Here is a 22129-nt window from a genome sequence, read left to right as displayed (position 1 = left end):
TATGTTTCATTTACAAAGGCATCGTTAGGCCAGGTGCAGTGGCTCACACCTGAAATCCCAGGACTTTACGAGGCCAAGGTAGGGAGGATCATTTAGATCAGCCTGAGCAACATAGTGAGACCCCATCTCTCCAAAAAAGTATGAAAAATTAGCTGGGTGTGGTGGCATATATGTATAGTCCCAGGGACTTGGGAGGCTGAGGTAGGAGGATCGTTTGAGCTCAGGAGTTGGAGGGTTGCAATGATTAATGATAATTAAGGGTAAACATAATAGATAATTAAATTAAACATAATTAGACAAACTGGTTTCTGGTTCTGAATGGGACACTTTCTTACTTTCTTAGCGGGGTAATTTTGAGAGTGAGTTTCCCAGGGCTGCCTAACAACACATCACAAACTAAGTGGCCATTCAGATAAATTTCTGTTGATAGAAATTTAATCTTTGTTGTTGCAGGCTAGATGTCTGAGATAAAGGTGTTGGCAGCATCATGCTCTCTAATGTCTTTAGAGGAGAATCCTTCCTTGCTTCCTCATAGCTTCTGGTGTCTACAATATGATGTCTACATGTATGTCTACATATTTGTGTGATATGTAGATACATCACACTGATCACATGACATTCTCCATGTTTGCCTTCATATGATCTTCCCTTTGTGTTTGCGTCCAAATTCCCCAGTTATTGGATTAGGACTCACCTTAATCCAGTATGATTTTATTTTAACTAGATTACATTTGCCAAGACCCTATTTCCAAATAAAGTCACATTCTGAGGTTCCAGGTGAAAAGGAGTTTTGGGAGAACACTATACAACCTAGGTGGACATAAATTTTCAGTGAACACTAGTACTGAACCCAGTACTGAAATGTTTACTTATTTTTAACGTAAATGTCTTGGGCTTTTGAACTATATAATTCAAAAATAATTACAATGTCTTTCCTTTAATTCATTTTATGTCTTATATATATTAACCAAAACCAAAAAAATGAGTATTACATACTAATACCAATAGAAGTTTTTTATACATTCTTGATTTAATGGAAATAGCTCCACTTCTCCCTACATTTGATAGGTCATCTTTAACATTTTAAAGTAAAATCAGTCTATGCATCTCATAAGAAATGGCTGCATAATTTAAGTGAATATTTTCAGCGCCTTTAAGTTTGTTATGATTTTTTCAGTGATTTATTTGGTTACATTTACAGATTATTATTACATTAAAACATTCTTAAAATGTTATAAGATTCTCATCTCAAAGTGCATGATCTAATTATATTACTGAATTTAGTTTGCTAACATTTTAAGTTTTTGCACATGTCTATTTACAAGGAGATTGAATATTACTTTTCTAATTTTTGGAGGCTTCATTATCAGTGATATATTAGCTTCATAAAATAAATTCTATCATTTTACACGGTTGGAATAGTTTCTTTGGGCATTATCAGTTCATTAAAATTTGATAGAACTCAGTAGTATCTATGCCAGGGGACAAAATTGGAGGACATTTGTTGATAACTTTATTTGATAGTTAATAGTCTACTCAGGTTTTCTGCTTCATTAGTTAATTTTGATAATTTTTCTCCTATAAAATTAACCATTTTATCGACATTTGTAAACTAGCAGAGAGTTATTGGTCTTCATATCCTTATGATTTATCCTTTAGCAAATCTACAGTTGTGTTTTTCTTCCTTTTTTAAATTAAAAATTGGTAGAGTTTTGTTTATCAACTTTTAAAAATAACATACTCTTGGACTTACCACTTGAATTTTTTTTTGTTTTCTTAGTATTTCTCCCTCCTGATTTTCTTGGTATTATTTTTATAACTTTATTTTTGAAATAATTACAAACTTACAGAAAAGTTGCAAAAAATAATAAAAGTATCTTCCATCTACCATTTAACCAAATTCACAAATTAGATCATAGGATCTTTTCCATTGTTGGAAATGTCCTATAGGCTCCCTGCAGTTCCTTTAAGGCCATTAAGAAATGACTTCTCTTGACCCATTTTCTATTTTTTCCCCATGTTTCTATTTTTCCCCATATGCAAGTCTGAATCTAAATATGGGCATACCTTAGAGATACTGTGTGTTCAGTTACAAACCACTCCATAAAGAGAATATCACAACAATTTTGCAAAACAAAATGTATCAGGCTCGTCTTGAATTTTTCCCTTCCTCACACTTGTGTCTACATGTATTTCTCTATCTACCTCCCTATTTACCATGACTTTGTACTGCTACCATAAATTTCAATCCAACACCCTATTTTCATATTTGTCACTCTATTCCACAACAGTGAAAGCCTGTGCCAAATTTAATCAATCTTTGTATTTATTTGCTCAAATCTAGAATACATACAAGGCATTCAAGTGTCAGAATTGCCAATCTACATCACTATTGAAAGTATGCCAACTAATTAAAATTCAATAGTTGTTCACAGTTTTTTTTAAGGTAAAATTTAAATACAGGTGCATAAAATTCACAAATCTTGAATGCACAATTTGATGTTTTGACAAATGAATATACATCTACCCCAAATATAGAACATTTATATCACCCAAGAAAGTTCTCTCATGCTCCTTTCCATCACATGTCTGTATATTTAGCATAGACCTGTCATTTTCTAAAAAGGGGATTTCTGTGGTTTCAGATATGATCATATTGAATCAATAGATGAAAATGGGAAGAAATTGCACTTTAATCAAATTGAGTCTTCCAATCTATGAATGAGGGATTATGCTGAGAGGGAAAAAAAAGGCAGTCTCAATGGTCATATCCTGTATAATTTCATTTATATCACTTTCTCAAAATGAGAAAATTTAGAGATAGAAAACAAAGTAGTGGTTTCCCAAGGCTAGGAATGATAGGGGAAAGTATAATTATCAAGGAGTAGCTCCAGGGAGATCTTTGCGAAGATGGAATATCTTGATTATGGTGATGACTACACAAATTTACACATGTAATAAAATGCCATACACATGTACTGAGCCAATATCAGTTTCCTGGTTTTGATATTGTACTATAGTGATACAAGCACTGAGGGGAAACTACATGAAGAATACACAAGATTTCTCTTCACTCTCTTTGTAACTTCCTATGAATTCATAACTATTTCAAAATTAAAAGTGAATAAATATTTGCTGATTATCATTAGGAATTTATGATATAGTGATTTCCTGTATGTTTTCTTATTCTATGAAGTAACAATAACAAATACTTTAAACAAAACTTTCCCGTGTTTCACAGAGAAACTGTTCTATAAAGAGTATATTTGTTTCCATACAAAAATAGGGGTGTTGGGGGAAAATAATTTGGAAAAAAGAAAACTCTTTATATCAACCTTTTAAAAAAGCACAGTATATGTTACATATAAAACATTAGGAAAATATGGTTTATCCCATGAGTCATTCAGAGAAGACCCTCACATATAATTTTTTCCTCCTTGTTAACTGCCTGATTTTATAATTTGGAAAATATTACCCTAATACATGTCACTTAAAACAGTGTGTTAGTGAGAGCAGGAACTACTACTGTTGATAATTTCGGAAAGACAATGCAAGCTTTCTCAACCCCAGTCACTGAGCTGCAGCCTGCACTAATGAATTCCTGAAGCTTAGGACAGCGGATCCTTCACAGGGAGCCTGCCTTGTTAACATTATGATACCTGACCTATTTTCTAACATAATTTCTCAAAGAAAAAAAAAGCTAGTCACAGTCTATGGTTAATAAAGTCTCTGAAAACACACTGGTTGTTTTCAAAGTGGTGTATTACTTTCATGAAAGCCCATGTTGGGATTCGTATTTATATATGACTAAATTATCTTCCCTACTCCCCTATAAAAGCATTTTGAACTTACTCTAACTCACATGAGATGTGAGTATTTATGTACCTATCTCTTTTACTAGACAAGGAGCTCCACAATTATTCAGGTCACATCTTGGTTTTCTTTGTTTTTGCTCCAGGGCCACTTATATTGGAGGTGCCTAATGTTTACCAAATAAATAAATGAAAAGGAAATCTGGCACTAACATGTCAGGTAATATGAGTGTTAAGTACGAAATGCTTGCTTAGATTTCAAATGATTATTGACTAAGAACAAAGTAATTATCTAGGTCAGTGGTTTCCAGTACTCAGAATAATGCACACTGGTGTACTCCCTGCCCCAGGGGCAGTCTAAGCTGTCAAATTCATTTTTGCCACAACTGAAACGGCAAGAAGTTTTCAATGGAACACTAAGCTGAATATAATAGAGAAGTAATATATATTTATAATATAATCTTACTGCAAAAAGTAACAATGATAGCATCAAACTATAGCCCCTTCTCCCCCCAAATTCATCTGTTTACTTGAAAATTAGAAAATTCTGCTATAACAAGATGAGACAGGGCAGTCAGAATATAAACACATAAACTCAAAAACATTAAAATAAAAACATCCTGAAGAATAATTAAATGGGAAGTGAAATCCTACTTAGGTGTTTATAGAAACCAAAGGACATTGTGATTGACATGGTGATAGCACAAAAAGGACCGTTTTTAAATTACTGTTGACTTTTAAAATATTTCTTTGAGTTTTTAAAAATTCCTCCAAATATATCACATATCACTTGGCTTGATCCATCATCTTTTATCTTTACTCAAATATAAATTTCTAAATGAGAACTTACATGACTTCCCTATTTAAAATTATAACCCACCACTCTAAGCATTTTCTTTCTTACTTTTCCCTTTTTTACTTCTTGCCAGAGCACTTATCACCATGATATATATTAATAATGTGTGTATATATATGTACATATATTTAAAAACACTATGTATTAACATACTTTGTTATTTTACTTATTTTGTTTATGTTTGTGTCCTACCCACCACCAACAACCAGAATGGAAGCTCCATGAGAGCAGGAAATTTCTATGCATTGTTCACTGCATTATCCCGAGTAACTAGAACAAAACTTGGCACATAATAGATACTCAATGAATATTTACTGAATGAGTGAATGATGATTTTTTTCAAATTTCTTAAAATCTCCAATAAATTACATCAGGTAGCCAAATACATACATACCCATTAAATCTTGACTTCAATACCGTTGGAACTATTAAATTTATCAATAAAATATGTATACAATGTTTTAAAAAATATAACACTAATTATTGCTAATGATTAAAATCCAGATATATTTGTTTATGTTAATAAGGAAATAAAGAATACAATAACAGCTTCACCTTCCCCACAGAAAGTGTTTTCTAAATTTTAAATTATTGAGATCAATGCTTTTCAAATTTTAATGCACACATGAATCACTTGAGGATCTCATTAAAATAAAGTTTATGATTCAGTGAGTCTAGGGTGGGGCCTGATTGCTGACAAAATGCCATTTGTCTATGGACAGAGATTTGAGGAGCTGAGTTTAACTTTTTAGCAATGTAAATTTTGCGCTGATATGACATAAAAAGTAACCATATTTTGAGAAATATTTCATCCAATAGGAAAAAAGATATTTAAAAATACTTGTAATAACATCAGTAAGGTTGCTATTATGTACTTGAGTGTAAGAGTTTGGCTTACTTTTTATCAAATGTTCTTTCTCCTCCTCCTCCTCCCCCCAATCTAGGTACAGTATACTTTCCCATCCCATTGATGGGAAAGGACTATGTGACTTGTCTTGGCTAGTGGGAGAGTTGCAGGCATGACATAAGCAGAGAATAGACATATACTTGCATGTTTGGATTTGTTCCCCTGTGTTCCTGTTTTTTGCTCAAAGAACATGCCTTAAGTAGCTGCTGAGCAAAAAAGGATCAGAAACATAAATCAGACCTAGCCTCTACTTGTAACCTTGGACAAGACCATGTTAAGCTTAACCCAAATCATAGAACCTTACCAGTTACAGGGTAATAAATAAGAAATGATTTTTAATTGACACAATTTTTAATTGAATTTTGCTTTGATTTGTTACAGCATTATCATGATATAAATGCCTCATAGAGAAATTTGTACCTACAATGGGTACTAACATAAAAATTACATTACAATGGCCCGGATGACAGGCAACACAAATAATTGTTGTAGAAGACTGAAAAAATGGAGATCTGTGTTATGTAACATCAAGACATTTGATAAGTCTGTTGCCTAAAATACTGTGGAAAGCAGAAAATGTATTTAATTAGACTGCAAATATGTGCGAGGATATTTCTGGGCAAAATGTTGAAAGCATAAATTGGTTGTTACTAAATGTATTTGATAAGATTCCATGAGAAAAGAACTGACCAGCTAGCAAACACATAGAAGAGGGCAAAGAGAGAGAGCTCAGAAATTCTGGGATTTTAAAATTCAGAAACAAAAACCTTATTTTATCAAAAGTGTGACTACTAAAACATATCCTCAAAAAAAAAAAAAAGACCAAACCCAATCTGATTAAGAAATGGACAAAAGGTCTGAACAGACATCTCACCACAAAAGATACACAGGTGGCGCATAAGCATATGAAAAGATGCTCAACATCATATGTCATTAGGGAACTGCAAATTAAAAAAACAATGATATACTGCTACACACCTATTAAGATGGCAAATCCAAAACACTGACACTACCAAATGCTGGAAAAGACGTGAAGTAGCAGGAATTCTCATTCATTGTTGGTGGGAATACAAAATGGTATAGCCACTTTGGAAGACAGTTTGGCAGCTTCCTACAAAACTAAACTACTTTTCCTTATGAGCCAGCAATCATGCTCCCAGATATTTACTCAAATGAACTGAAAACTTATGTCTACACAAAAGCCTACACATGCTTTATCCATAATGGCCAAAACTGGAAATAACCAAGATGCCCACTGATGGGTGAATGGATAAACAAACTATGGTACATTCAGGCAACAGAATATTATTCAGCCCTGAAGAGAAATGAGTGATCAAGTCATGAAAAGATATGGAGAAAACTTAAATACACATTACTAAGTGAAAAGGTGATCTGAAAAGACTACATACATATGATTCCAACTATATGACACTCTGGAAAAGGCAAAATTATGGAGATGATAAAAATCAGTTACCAGGAGTTTGGGAAGAGAAAAAGACGAACAGGTAGAACATGGAGGAATTTTAGGACAGTGAAACTAGTCTGTAGGATACTATGATAGTGGATGCATGTTATTATATATTTGTAAAAATCCATAGAATGTACAATACCAAGAATGAAACCTAATGTAAACTATAGACTTTGGGTGTTAATGAGTCAATGTAGGTGCACTGATTGTAGCAAATCTACTCCTCCTATACGGGATGTTGATAGTGGGGGAGGCTGTGGATATATGGGGGCAGGGGAGGAACTCTCTGTATACTTTCCACTCAGTCATGTTGTGACCCTAAAATTTCTATAAAAATAAAGTCTTTAAAAATTAAAATTACAAAAAGGCAACCTATAGAATGAGAATAAATATTTACAAATCATATATTTGATAATAGTTTAATAGCCAGAGTTTTAAAGAACTCCTATAACAACAAAAGATAAACAATCCTATAAAAAATGAGCAAAATACTTTAGTGGATATTTCTCCAAAGGAGATATATAAATGGCCAATAAACCTAATAAAAATGGTCAATATCATTAGTCATTAGGGAAATGCAAATCAAAACTACAATGAGATTCCACTTCACACCCACTAGGATGGCTGTAATAAATAAAATTAAAAAGGAAAATAGCATGTCCCAAACTTCCTCCAAGAATTTGCTTAAATACATCTTCATCTACACCTATCCATACCATACTACTTAATATTTCAACTTTCCTTTTCTCCATTTATGAAACCCCTTACTTTACATTTTTTCTCACAGCACTGATCATCCTTTAAGCTGTATAATTTACTTACATACACATAGGCATATGTGTTTATGTGTAGTTCTGTGTGGTTGTATATATACGTATTTCTGTGTGTGTGTGTATGTGTGTGTGTGTAGAAAGAGAGAGAATATATTGTTTAACACAACAGTATATCCTTACGAAGAATAAGATTTTTTCCATTTAATGGTGTATGTACCATGTATCTCAAACATTGCTTGATATATACCTGCTCAATAAATATATATAAAACTAATCTGATATTATGTCTTCTCTGTTTCTCTTGATTTTTGACAGAGTTTTGCAAATTTTATCAGTTTTTGAATCTTCTCTTAGATTTGTGATCTATTTCATTAATTTTCAGTATTAGCTAATTAGTTTCTAATGTAATTGTTAAAGGCAATACATTTTTTTCTCTATGTACTGGCTTAGCAAGATCTCACAGGTTATGTTATGCATTATTTGCATTACTTTTTGACTAAGAACATTTTCTAGTTTTATTGTGATTTTTTTGGTGGGGAGGTATGGGTTATTAAAAGTGTTTTTCTCCTAACCAATTGGGATTTTCTCGGTATTGTCTCATAATGGATTTCAAGCCTAATTGAAAAGGCATACTCTACGTGACTTTAATCTATCAAAATTATGGAAATTTCTTAATACTTAAAAATATAACTATTTTTGTTTTTTAGTAAATATTTCATGCGTGCTTGAAAAAACAGATATCTGCAGATGGTAAATAGTGTTATATACACCCAATAGATTCAGATTACTAACTAATTATGTTTATCAAATATCCTGATTCCTTATTTATCACAGTGTAGAATTATTTGATAATGCCTGGGGTATTCTGAATTGTGTATTAATAAATATGCTAATTAGAATGTATCAGAAAACAAAAAATATATGGTTATTTTCCAAAGGAGTCCCTATATCAATGGTAGAATTATATTTAAATAATATTTTAGAGTTTTTAGATACACAAATCACTTCCTTTGACTATGTCCCATATTTTAGAAATGTTATTCAGAGTACAAAATAAATGAAATTTTCATTTTTCTGATAGATTTTGCTTAGCCTCTATATTTATCTACAGAACAATCGAGCAGCAGGTACTTTTGTATTATAAAAGATTATTTTCTTTTTCCCCATCAGAGGTGGTCTGTTAAAGACTTCATTTCTTTCATTTTTTCTGCTTTTCCTAGACGGTGCATTTCTACAAAATCATATTTTATAGTTTTTTTTAGAGTTGTGATACATGTTCAACCTTTACTTAGAATTCTCAACACAAAACAAAGAACAAAGACTTTTGAATTTAAGCCCAGATACTTGGTTGGTTGCCAGCTAAACTTTTGAAATCAGTTGCTATGGTGATTCCTTTAATTTTGTCTTCCTATTCTTCTGGGTTTAATTAGAGCATCAAAGTTTACAGCATATGCAGGATAATAATACCACTCATAACTCATATAGCAGATTCTAGCCACTCTATAATTAAAACATAACATTTAAGATTAGTAGATTGGGGATATAGTTGAAAAAAATTTTAAAAAGCAATGTTATGCAAAAAGAAATCACTCTCATGTAAATGGGAACCAATGCTAAATTCAAGTTTATTCTAACTTTTCTGTTTGTTTACCCTAGGAGCTGAAAACGTTTTCTTTTCCTATGCAGTATTTAGAACAAATTCAGCTTTCTTGCTCTGTTGTTACTGACATGAATATGGCCACTCAGAACTAAAACAAAGAAATCTGGCAATCAGTTCACCAAAAAGCATCTTCTGATAAAACTCGCCCTCCAAAGCCTTATGATTACTTTTGCCTTTAGGTTTCACATAGAAGAACTCTCAAGAATGATACATTTTCAATACAGTTCTGATCTCCTTCATATATTAGCATTCTTTCCCAAATACAGATAGAAAATTCCCCAGAAATAGTCATGACTTTTGAGCCTACATACAAGGAGTTCAAGAAAAATTCAGCCAGAAATTAACTGATACTTTAAGTTCTGAAAAAATTACATTAAATTATATCTCTGGGAAAGAGATACATCTGCAATATTACAAATAAAATTCAAAAGCATTATATGTGCTCTATTTAAATGTTAACCTGATAGATTTGTGTGATATTCAAATGAAAATGGAAATGAAGAAAACACACAAGCATTTGATGCAGAAAATAACTAACATTGTAGCAGAAAATATTCATAAGGTAAAGACAAATATTAATAAATACAGAATTCCAGAAGAGCCAAGTATTTTTGCCTGGTTCAGATATGATAAAAATGGATATTATAAAAAATAATTAAAAATTGAAGGAATGTGTAGTTAATATATGACATAAACAAGACTTCAAATTTTATAATTTTTTGAGAATAAGTTTGATTTTGTTTTTAATTGATATCAGAAATGTACATATTTATGGGATACAGTGCAATGTTTCTATACATGTATATATTGTGTAGTGATCAAATCAGTGTAATTTGCATATCCATCACCTCAACCTCTTGTCATTTATGTACGGTGACCACAGGTAACATTTTTTTCTTCTTAAGGTTTGGTTTTAAAGAGCAATGGTATAGTAGCTTGGGCAAAACACTGGATCATAAATCAAAGCACTTGGATTCTAGGACCAACTCTGCCAGTACTAGTTTTAGAAACTTTGGCAAAATCTTAACCACTCTCGGTGGCTGCTTCATCTATTTAATGAACTGATAGTATCTGTCCCACTTGTGAAGATCAAGTGGAAATTAGTGAATAAAAGGGTTTTGAGCATTAAAAGTTCTATATAACTATGAGCTCTAACTACTGAAGTTGCTCTTGATATTCTAGGTTTGGTTTCCAAAAGTGAATAAAATCAAACTGTAATATTCAAAGCTCAGAAATTATTATAAGTATTGTAAATAGTAGTGGAATAATTTGTCAACCTTCATTTTGACAGCTTATATTCACCTCATTTGCAATGAAATGAAACAACAATTGGACTTCACTGTACAGTTTCACAGGTGTACCCTAATCAGCACATAAGGCCCATTTGGGTAAAAATATTTTAATAGATGCTGTTTGTTACGAGTGGATCTTCTACAACAATATTACATAGCTGATAGGTATGTCCCTGGGGAGATCACTTTGTCTACTTTATATACAGGTATTTATCAGGGTATTGATTTTTTTTATTTTGTTTTTAACAATTTATCACACCTGATAATTTATACAGAGAACTGACAACCCTCTGAAATGCATCAAAGCATGAAGGCTGGCCAACCCTACGTGAACTGGCTTTCATGAACATTTTGCTTGTCTTTTTTCAAAACAAAAATTCTTTAATATGGTAAATACTTGTTTCCATTCTGTTTGTCTTTGAAGACATCTGTTTTCCAATTTATCTCCACAATTACTTAATGCACACAAAAGCCACCAACTAGTTTTAAATGAATCATGATTATAAATAAATTATTGAGGAGGAAAAAGGAACGTGTTTCAACTGTTAAAACACCTTACCTGTCCCCAGTATTGTGATACACACACTCTACATGGATCAACAATAAACAAATCACATTGAGTGAGGTTGTGGGAGTTAAAGCCAAAGAAAAAAAAACAGAACCCTTTTACTTACCACAAATCAACATAGTCTCATCTGAATTATCAGCACAATCATTCACAAAATCACACAGCCTGTCCTTTGCAATGCAGTGCTTGTTAGCACACATGAATTCTTGAGCAGTACATTTTCTGTCTGGGCTAAGTAAGGGGGAACAATCTTGAAAGGAAATATCATCCACCGTTAAATCTCCGATGTAACTGACACCATGTTTATCTTAAAAAAAAAAAAAAAAAAGGAAAGAAAAAAAAAAAAAAGGAAAAGCCAGTTAGAATTGAGCTGAGTTGTCAATTAAGAAGTTCAAAACTTGGGTGAACACTAAATCTCAAACACATCAAACTTGAATCTGATTTAAAAAATGTCCCTATAATGAAAGTGACTAGGAAATTTGAGAGTCATTTAAAATCTGGATCATCCTCAATACCTAACAATGTGGAAATGGCAACACCACTGCCTTGTGCCTAGATTCTTAGGACATGGGGCCAGAAAGTTGGCAGGAGACACCAACCCACTACTGCTGCCTCTGCCAGCTCTCATATCCCCAACAAGAACAGGTCATTTCTTAGAGCCTCATCACACATGGAAGCAGGAGGTCATCAGGTGACATAAAGTACAAAGAGAAAGAAGATACAAGTATAACCTTTATTTTGCTAAATTCTTGCAAGTCCCCAGATATGACTACCTCAACTATTTGGAAGCTAAAAGATATCAATTCTCAATACTATAAGTATTTTTTTTTTTTAAATTGGCCACATCTTTGGACTGGAAATGATTTTGATTTACCTTTGATTAATATATGTAATGAACAGAGTTCCTATGCATATGTCCCACTGTTTGACAATGATTTCCCATGTATGTGAACTTCAGTAGAATCATAAATGAGGGAGGATAGTAACAAGAGTCATTGATGATTTTAGAAATTCCCTTGTTCAGTTTGTAACAAAACCACCGCTTGGAATAACAATGAACATTGTTTCATAGGTACATAAAAAATCATATATTGTTTTTTTCAGATTTCTCAATGAAATTAATTCAGTGTTTTTATTAAATTTCTCTGCAGGCTACATATGTATATGTTAACATAAGAAATATTCATGTATTTCAAAGTAAATTTAGAATATTTAGAGATGAGTTAACAAGCAGTACAGTTTTCCTTTAGTGATTTTGTACAAAATATTTACTGTTACCAATCTCCTAAATGCCTTTAGACCAGTTCTGGACAATTATTTTTTCTTAAAAGAAGTAATTGCAGTCTTTCCTTAAGATGTGCGATGCTTTATACTACTGTGTGAACCTGGGTGTTTCACACCAGAGTATAAAGAGGATAGAATAATTGAAATCACGCCTCTCATATCATCAAAACAAAAGTATAACAGTTTTTGTATGTTGAATTTGTATAAAAGAAGTAAATTTTTCTTCATAGCAAATGAGCTAGAAAATAAAAATAAATTTTAAAGATAGAAGAGCTTGGAAATGATTAAAAAGAGGTGAAAACTAGAGAGAAAAATAGGGACTACAAGTTTCTTATAAGAAAAATTGAACCCTGGAAAAAAATTGATACACAAAATTAAAAAGATACTCTACCATTTGGATAGTCTAAATATTTAAATATGTGACAAAGTGCTCTGTGAATAAGAAATAAGCTAATTGAACATTTCACTAGTAATTTGATAATATCCTGCAGATACAATCTCAGTTGCCTGCCATGTCCCAATGATGAAATCATCGTCTCAATGTTCCATACAGAGTTGGGTGGCCCTCCGTAGACTTTAATACTGAATGTGATTAATTTTAAAAAAACACAATTATGATGCATCTTTTTTTCAGGTAGAATAAAGTCAGGATGCAATAAAGTTAAGATGCAAACAACATGGATATACTTCTCTTTAATCAAGTTTCAATATGTGAAAAATTAGAATTTCAGAAAGGCTAAATTAATAATTAATTCCACTTGCTGAAATTCCCCTTAATCTTACTTTGGACATGATTTTGCTATACAAATATTCTGTGTGGACAGAACTAGTTAAGAATTAATTCCTTGGGGTGGAAGCCTATGTTTGGCAGCAGAACCTTCTACACGATCTCTCTGGGGATTCTTCTTGCCTCAGTTTAAAGACCTTGGAAGCTGAACAGCTGGAATCCTTCTAATAATAAATCTCATCTTGTGAAAGGCTATTAATTTCCGTCCAGTCTTTACTTCTTCAGGTTGAACTTACTTCTTAGCTATATCCCAAATTATCTACAAACAATTCATGAGAAAACTGGATTCCAGTGAGAGGCAAAAATATATGGGATTTATATTACACTTGTCATTCCAAGAAACTGGGCATAGTGCTTTTGTATAGCTGTATCCAGCTTTTGCTTCCATTAGAGGTCAGAGGGGCTGATTTATCAGAGAAAGCACATGACTATAGATACTTATAACTGAACATTCACAGCTGACTGGGCTACACCCGCTTCACATACAGAACACCGGAAATGCAATATTTAGCAAGGATCTTATCCTTTATATCTAGAGATAAATGGTTCTGAATTCATAGAATTAAGCCCCAGGCAGTTAAGACTAAGAAGAAAATGTTCTTCTACATAAATGACTCTGTGTTCTCACTCTGCTTATCCAAATTTTAACAAATCTTTATATCTAAGCCTCATCTTCCAAGAAAACTCTCAATAAAACCACCACCCATGGAGCTCCTATTTTCTTGATAATCCATAAAAAGTAAAATCCATATCAAATATTTTGGCACATAATTATTTTCAGGTCAAACATTTTAATCTAAGTACTAGTACTTCTCTTTAATTATTAAATATGTATAGGCCTTATCCTCTTAATATTATTGTAATTTACATGAAGACAAATATATAGCATTGCAAAAAATTGTGCCTCCCAAAATATTTTAAATTAGGTAAATCTATTCCCTATAATAAATATTCAGCAATACAATGTGCTTTCAAAAGACCGCCTTTTTAATCAGGTTTGAAATTATTTAATTACTCTACACTTTCTTAGAAAATATTTGCAAAATAGAGAGGGGATTCTTTATATATGGGAAGCATATTGGGAAGTGGAGAAAGGTTGTTATTCAAATGAATTCAATAGCACATCACATAAATAACCCACCATGACCAAATGGGCTTCATCCCAGGGATGCAAGGATAGTTCAACATACATAAATCAATAAATGTGATTCTCCACATAAACAGAAGCAAAAACAAAGACCATAATGGATTATTTCAATAATGCAGCACCCTTTCATGATAAAACCCTCAAAAAACTAGGAAGAGAAAGAACATCTCTCAAAATTACAAAAGCCATATATGACAAACTCACAGCCAACATCATACTGAATGGGGAAAAGTTGAAAGCATTCCCACTAAGAACTGCAACAAGTAAGGCAGACACTATAACCACTTCTATTCAACATAGTGCAGTAAGTCCTAGCCAGAGCAATAAGGCAAGAGAATGAAATAAAGGGTATTCAAATCAGGAAAGAGGATGTCAAATTATCGCTTTTTGCTGACAATATGATCACATATCTAGACTATCCCAAAGACTCCAACAAGAGATTCCTCGAATTGATAAATAAATTCAGCAAACTCTCAGATTACAAAATCAAAGTACATAAATGAGTAGCATTCCTATACACCAAAAACAGTCAAGCTAAGAGTCAAATCAAAAACTCAATACTACTCACAGTAGCTACAAAGAAAATAAAATACCTAGGAATATTCTTAACCAAGGAGGTGAAAGACCTATACAAAGAGAACTACGAAACACTGAGGAAAGAAATTACACATGACACAAACAAATGGAAAAACATACCATGATCATGGATTGGTAGAATCAATATTGTTAAAATGTCCATACTACCCAAAGCGATTTACAGATTCAATGCACTCCTCATAAAAATATCAACATATTTCACAGGTCTAGAAAAAATAAATCTATACTTTGTTTGGAACCAAAGAAGAACCCAAATACCCAAAGCAATCAGAAGTAAAAAGAACAAATTTTGAGGCATCACATTACCACACTTCAAACTATACTACAAGGCTATAGTATCCCAAACAGCATGGTATTGGCACACAAAAAAAGAGACATTGCAATGGAACAGAACAGAGAACCCAGATACAAAACCATCCACATTTAGCCAACTGATCTTTGACAAAGCAGATAAAAATATGCACTGGGGAAAAGAAGCCCTATTCAATAAACGGTGCTGGGAAAATCGGACAGCCACATGCAGAAGAATGAAACAGGATCTATATCTCTCACCACTCACAAAAATTAGTTCAAGATAAATAAAGGACTTAAGTGTAAGGCATGAAATCATAAGAATTCTAGAGGAAAACAAAGGAATAACTCTCCTAGACATCAGCCTGGGCAAAGAATTTATAACTAAGACCCCAATGGCAATTATAGCAGCAACAAAAATAAATTAATGTGTCTTGACTAAATTAAACAGCTTCTGCACAGCCAAGGAAATAACAGAGCCAACAGACAACCTACAGAATGGAAGAAAATATTCACAAGCTATACATCCAACATAGGGTTAATATCCAGAATCTACAAAGAATTCAAATAAATCAGCAAGAAAAAAAAAAAAAAAACCAACAAACAACCTCATTAAAGAGTGGGCAAAAGACATGATCACAAGTTTTTCAAAAGAAGACAAATGGCCAATAAACATGAAAGATGCTCAACATCACTAATCATCAGGGAAATGCAAATTAAAACCACAATGAGATATCACCTTACCCCAGTTAGAATAGCTTTTATTAAAAAGTCTAAAACCAATATATGCTGGCGTGGATGCAGAGAGAAAGGAAGGCTTATACGTTGTTGGTGGGACTGTGAATTATTATAACCTCTATGGAAAACAGTATGGAGAGTCCTCAAAGAACTAAAAGTAGACCTACCATTTGATTCAGCAATCCCACTATTGGGTATCTACCTAAAGGAAAAGAAGTCATTTTATCAAAAAGACACCTGCACTTTAATGTTTATTGCAGCACAATTCACAATCACAAAGATGTGGAATCAATACAAGTGCCCATCACTTCATGAATGGATTAACCAAATGTGGTATTTGTATACCATGTATACTCAGCCATAGGAAAGAATGAATGAATGCCTTTTGCCACAATTTGGATGGAACGGGGAGACCATTCTCCTAAGTGAAGTATATCAAGAATTTAGAAACAAACACCACATGTACTCACTGTTAAATTGGAACTAATCAATGAGCACCTATGTGCACAGAAGGAAGTAAAACTCAATGGAAATCATACAGGAGGTGGGAGGTAGGGAGGAGATGGGGAAAAATCTACCTAACAGGTACAATGAACACTATCTGGGTAATGGGCACATTTATAGCCGTGACTCAAGCATTACAAAAACAATCCATGTAACCAAAAACATTTGTACCCCCATAATATTTTGAAGTAAAAAAAGACTATTTGGATGCTTTTCTATTATTAAACACACACATGCATGTATACATGAAAATATACTTTTAGACAGTTTTTGGTAAGAAGTCTCACCTTATCATAAGGAAGAAAAGTCTCCCAAAATTGATCTATAAGGTTAATATATTTCCAAATTTTTTAAAAAAAGCATTTTTGAAAGAAATTATGTTTATCTAAAATTTATTTGGAAAAACATGAATAACAATAGCCAGGAAAACCTAGAATAAAGAAGTAATGAAATTGGTGGAAATGCACCTCCAATTGAAATTGCAATCAAAGTATTGGGAAGAAGTGGTCAAGAAGCTGCCCTGCAATCTGTTTCTCTTTCTTTATTAAAGAAATAGAGGGCAGGTAACTCAAGTGTAATCTTGTTGAAAATATGCTAGAGACAGACTTCTTGGCAAACAAACTGACAATATTTGAGAGGGAGAAGAAAGTCCTTATCTATAGCTTCTAACCAGATATCCTTTGTTTAAAACTGCTCATGGTATAGAATTCTGGAATGTATAGATTTATTTTTTCAGACATGGTTTCCTGGAAAGTAACACATAGGCTATAAAACTGAATATAAATGGAGATGTTCCAAAACTGAGTTGGTTTCAGGTAAGCGGTATGTCTACGCACGTTACTTACAAACCTTATGTATATACTATTCTCCATCAGGGCATGTGCAACATAGAAAGACAGGACTTGGAAATCTACATTAATATTCTAGAACTCCTCTCTGTTTTGCCTGTATTTCTTCTTCCTCAAAAACTAAACAAAACAAACAAAACAAACAAACAAACAAACAAAAATATCCTGTAGAAATAGTTTCTTCCAGAGATAACACAGAATAAAAATAAGATGAGTTTGGAACATGTTGGCCGGAAAGAAAGAAAATGCTCAAAGAATAATAGGGCTTGTTAGAGAGACATGATGTCAGTTTAGAAGGATTCTGTGACCTAATCTGAGACCATGTAAGGACCAAATAAATGATAAAAATAGATTATAATACACTGTATAAAATAGGGACTCATAAGTCCACACTTATATAAAACAGCAAGTGGAAAAATAGAGAGATGACAATCTTTTTCTTTACAACAGAAATATAAACTGCAGATATAAACAGAATAATGGAGTTAGAAAATCACAGGAAATCATCACATTAAAATTAATCCATGCAAAAAAAAAAAAAACACTAATGGAGGCAAAAATTACTGGATAAAATTGAGTCCAAATCAAGATTTTACATAGCCTTAACATATCTCTTCACACTGAAAGACATCATTAACCAATGGAACGCAATATTGGTGATATAAGAGCAAAAAAAAATATGTTTAATACTGAACAAATCCAAACTGAGAGACATTTTACAAAATGATTTGGCTATAATCTTAAAATATCAAGGTCATAAAATTTCAGGAAGATTAAGGAATTACTCCTGTTTGAAAGGTACTAGAAATAACTGGGTGTAATATGTGATATTCTATTGGATTTTTTTCTATAAGGGATATTACTGGAATAATTGGCCAAAAAAAAATAGGATGTCTGAGTAAACGGTGTATTGGAGTGCCTGTGCTATTCTTGCAATATTTTGAGAGTTTGAAACAGCTTTTTTTTTTTTTAAAAAAAAAAAAAAAGGAACAATTTTAAAAAGACCATTGCAGAATGTAGCACTACTGCCATCAAAAGTAACAAGAATACACATCCAAATATTACCAAAGTGTATATATTAATTTGATTGTGTTATACTCAGAATATAGATACTGAAACCTACATGATATGTTTCAAGTGTAAAACAGTATTACACAGAAGCTGTAATCTCAAAATAAACAACATTCATAAATTAGAATAAAAATTAACTATTAGCTATTCATGTCCAATTCTGCTAAAGCTTTTACTCAATCATGCCATTATGAAACTAGCAAAATGTTGATAATTGTCCATTTTCATGTAGTAACAGACTATATTTTAATGACACTAAATTATGCATTATAAATTTTCATAAAGGAAATTTAGAAAATGTTATTTCCTAAGCAGTACCTGGAGAGAACCGACTGTGGCACCATTCATATGCGTCCAGAATACCAAGGTACATTTTGGTTCCGTGAGTGAAATGACAGGAGTGAGGATGTCAGCCGTGTCACCAAATTTCCCATTGGAACTATCAGCATACAGGTACCAGCCATCTGTGGTATTTCTGAGGAAAGCGTTTATCAGATTAAAAAAGAAGAATGTTGTGAAATGAAACATTTTGTCATTGCTCTATATTTTTTCCTAAAAGCATAATGTCCTATACCACAGTTATGATCCATAATCTTCATCAGAAATAATACTTTTACTATTTTTATTTTGAATCCATAGCCCTTGCAATGGTATCAATTGGTACAAAATGTATAAATTATGACAAAACTTAAAATTACCAAATCTGTAATAACTTGATTTTTTTTCTTTCTTTCTATTTATTTTTTTCCCCGAGACAGGGTCTTACTCTTTCACCCAAGCTGGGGTGCAGTGGTGTGATCATAGCTTACTGAAGGCTTGAACTCCTGGGCTCAAGTGAACCTCCTGCCTCAGCCTCCTGAGTAGCTGGGACTTCAGGTATGAGCCAGTGTGACCAACTAATATTTTTATTTTTTGTACAGGCATGTTGCCAAGGCTGGTCTCGAACTTCTGGCCTCAAGTGATAAATTTTTTTTTTTCTATACAATGATACCACCAATACCCTAATCAGATTTTTAGAGTTTATTTTCATATGGGTAAAATGAGGTCCCAAAACACTTAATGCCTTTAGAAGAAGCATAAAAAGAAGAAAACCAATATGAGTAAATAGGGCATGAAAAACAAACAAAATTAGTCTGGGGTTCAACTCCTAAGTCTCAAAGGCTTTCAGTTCAAGTTTATTCTTTCTATATTAATTTACCTCAGCTTCACTTCAACATATTTTATTATCTTTGTAGATAATTTTAAAGAGTTTCTTTTCTTTCCCAGGCCCAAATTAAAAAGGAAAACTAATGATGGAAATAAATATCAATATATTTTTGCTATAAAATACAAAAAATGCATGCTCCTACTTTAACTATAAACTCAAGAAAAGAAATAATGAAACATTAAAAACATGCTAGGTTATACACAGTTTTTGGAAGCACAAATAAAGAGATGACCCCTCACAGTTTGGCCACTGTGGCACACTGTTTTTCATTAACTTTCTTTCTTGCCACTTTCTAATCTGAGTATAAATGCTAGAAACTAAAGAGTTTAAACTTGCTCATTATTAAGTCCATTTTATTTTGAAAAGTTTACCATGTTTTTTGAGAAAAGAAATGTGAATTATTAATAGCAAATAGATCCAGAGAGAAACATAAGTACGCATTGAGTCACCACACATTTATTGGGTGTTCATTCTTGCCAGTGGCTGTCCAAGGTCCTGGGAATATAATTGTCTTTAAAATACACAAAAGAGTTTGGCCTTCTGGCCTCAACATTTACTAAACAACTAACTTTGGGCAGATTATTTATAATAACTTCTCTGAACATATTACTTCTTCACTTTATAAAATTGGATAGTTCTGTTTTTGGTCTTAATGAGAATTAGAAATAAAATATGTGAAATATCTCACACAGTACCTGGCACATTTGATATATTAAATAAATGGCAGTTGTATTTGTTGGTAATAAAGTAAGAATTTTAGTGTCCTGAAAACCACAGAGGGTATGAGCTAAGATAGTTAAGACGCAGAATTATGGTATTAATGTGTCTGAATTATGATCAATGAAAAAGCACTTTCAGGTGTTTTCCTTGTATGCTTAATCCCAGTATCCCAGAGATACACAAAACAAACATGGATGTACTTGTACATTCAGGTATATAGAAGCAATAGTGGGAACAGTCAAGAAAAAAGAACATGCACATTTTTATACATGCATGATTTATTTAACCTGCAAATCTTTAAGCAACAGGATTATTGTAATTTCATTATAATTTATCATAAAATCTTTTCAATGCATTGCCTCTAAACACTCTCAATAAAATTGGATTCTACTTCTGAGATATAGTTTAAATTGTCCATTCCTCACCAATTTTAATGCCATCACCTTAAATCAAAATTTTATCACCTCTTTCCTGGAATAATAAGCCTTCTAATTGGCCTTTCACTTCTACTGTTGATTCACTCTATCTATTCTTCACACATTACTTAGAATAATCCCAGACTTCTCAGTGGAAACCTTATAGCAAGGAGAGAGTCTAATGACATATTCAGGGTGCTGAAAGAAAAAAAGAAAAAAAACCTTTATCTTGAGAATATCACATCCTACAAAAATATCATTCAAACATGAAGGAGAAATAAAAACTTTCCCAGACAAACAAAAGCTGAGGAATTTCATCAACACCAGACCTCTCCTACAAGAAATGCTAAAAGGAGTTCTTCAGTCTAAAAGAAAAGGACAAAGGACATTAATTAACAATAAGAAATTATCTGAAGGTATACAACTAACTGGTAACAGTAAATGCGCAAATGTAGAATACTCTATTGCTGTAACTGTGGTGCATAAATCACTTATAGCTCAAGTAGAAAGTCTAAAAGACAAATCTATCAAAAATAACTACAACTTTTTGAATGATAGATAGCATAAGAAGATATGGATGGAAACAACAAAAGGTTAAAAAGTGTGGGGGGGCAGAGTTAAAGGGTAGAATTTGTTAGATTTCTCTTTGCTTGTTTATTTGTTTGTAAGAGAATTGTCACATATTTAAAATAATTGGTTATAAAATGTTTTTTGCAAGCCACATGGTAACCTCAAATCAAGAAAACAACAATATATACACAAAAAACAAAAAGCAAGAAATTAAAACACACTACCTGAGAAAATCACTTTTAACAAAGGAAGACAGGGAGGAAGCAAGAAAGAAAGGACCATAAAACAATCAGAAATCAAATGATGACATGGCAGCAGTAAGTCCTTTCTTCTTAATAACAACACTGAATATGAATGGACTAAACTCTCCAATCAGAAGACGTAGAGTAGCTGAATGGATAAAAATATAAGAGCTGACTATATGTTGTCTGCAAGAAACACACTTCACCTATAAAGACACACATAGACTGAAAACAAGGGATGGGAAAAGATATTCCATGCAAATGGAAACCAAAAAAGAACAGGAGTAGACACTTCTATCAGATCTGATACTTCTATCAAATAAAATAGATTTCAACACAAACACCTGTAAAAAGAGACAAAGAGAGTCCTT

The 22129-nt window shown here is 32.5% G+C and overlaps 1 protein-coding gene across 1 annotated transcript in view; it reads right to left on the bottom strand.

Annotated features, from left to right (window-relative positions):
* MALRD1 (MAM and LDL receptor class A domain containing 1) overlaps positions 1 to 22129 on the bottom strand; it is a 456545-nt gene that overhangs the window by 260304 nt on the left and 174112 nt on the right. Inside the window, 2 exon segments of the mRNA XM_069458846.1 lie at positions 11446 to 11643; positions 18912 to 19078. Coding sequence (XP_069314947.1) covers positions 11446 to 11643; positions 18912 to 19078 — 365 coding nt within the window.

The sequence above is a fragment of the Eulemur rufifrons genome, chromosome 25, assembly GCF_041146395.1.
Source record: "Eulemur rufifrons isolate Redbay chromosome 25, OSU_ERuf_1, whole genome shotgun sequence".
Classification (NCBI taxonomy): domain Eukaryota; kingdom Metazoa; phylum Chordata; class Mammalia; order Primates; family Lemuridae; genus Eulemur; species Eulemur rufifrons.
The sequence above is the reverse complement of the archived record's forward strand: the minus strand, read 5'-3'. Positions and strand labels throughout refer to the sequence as shown.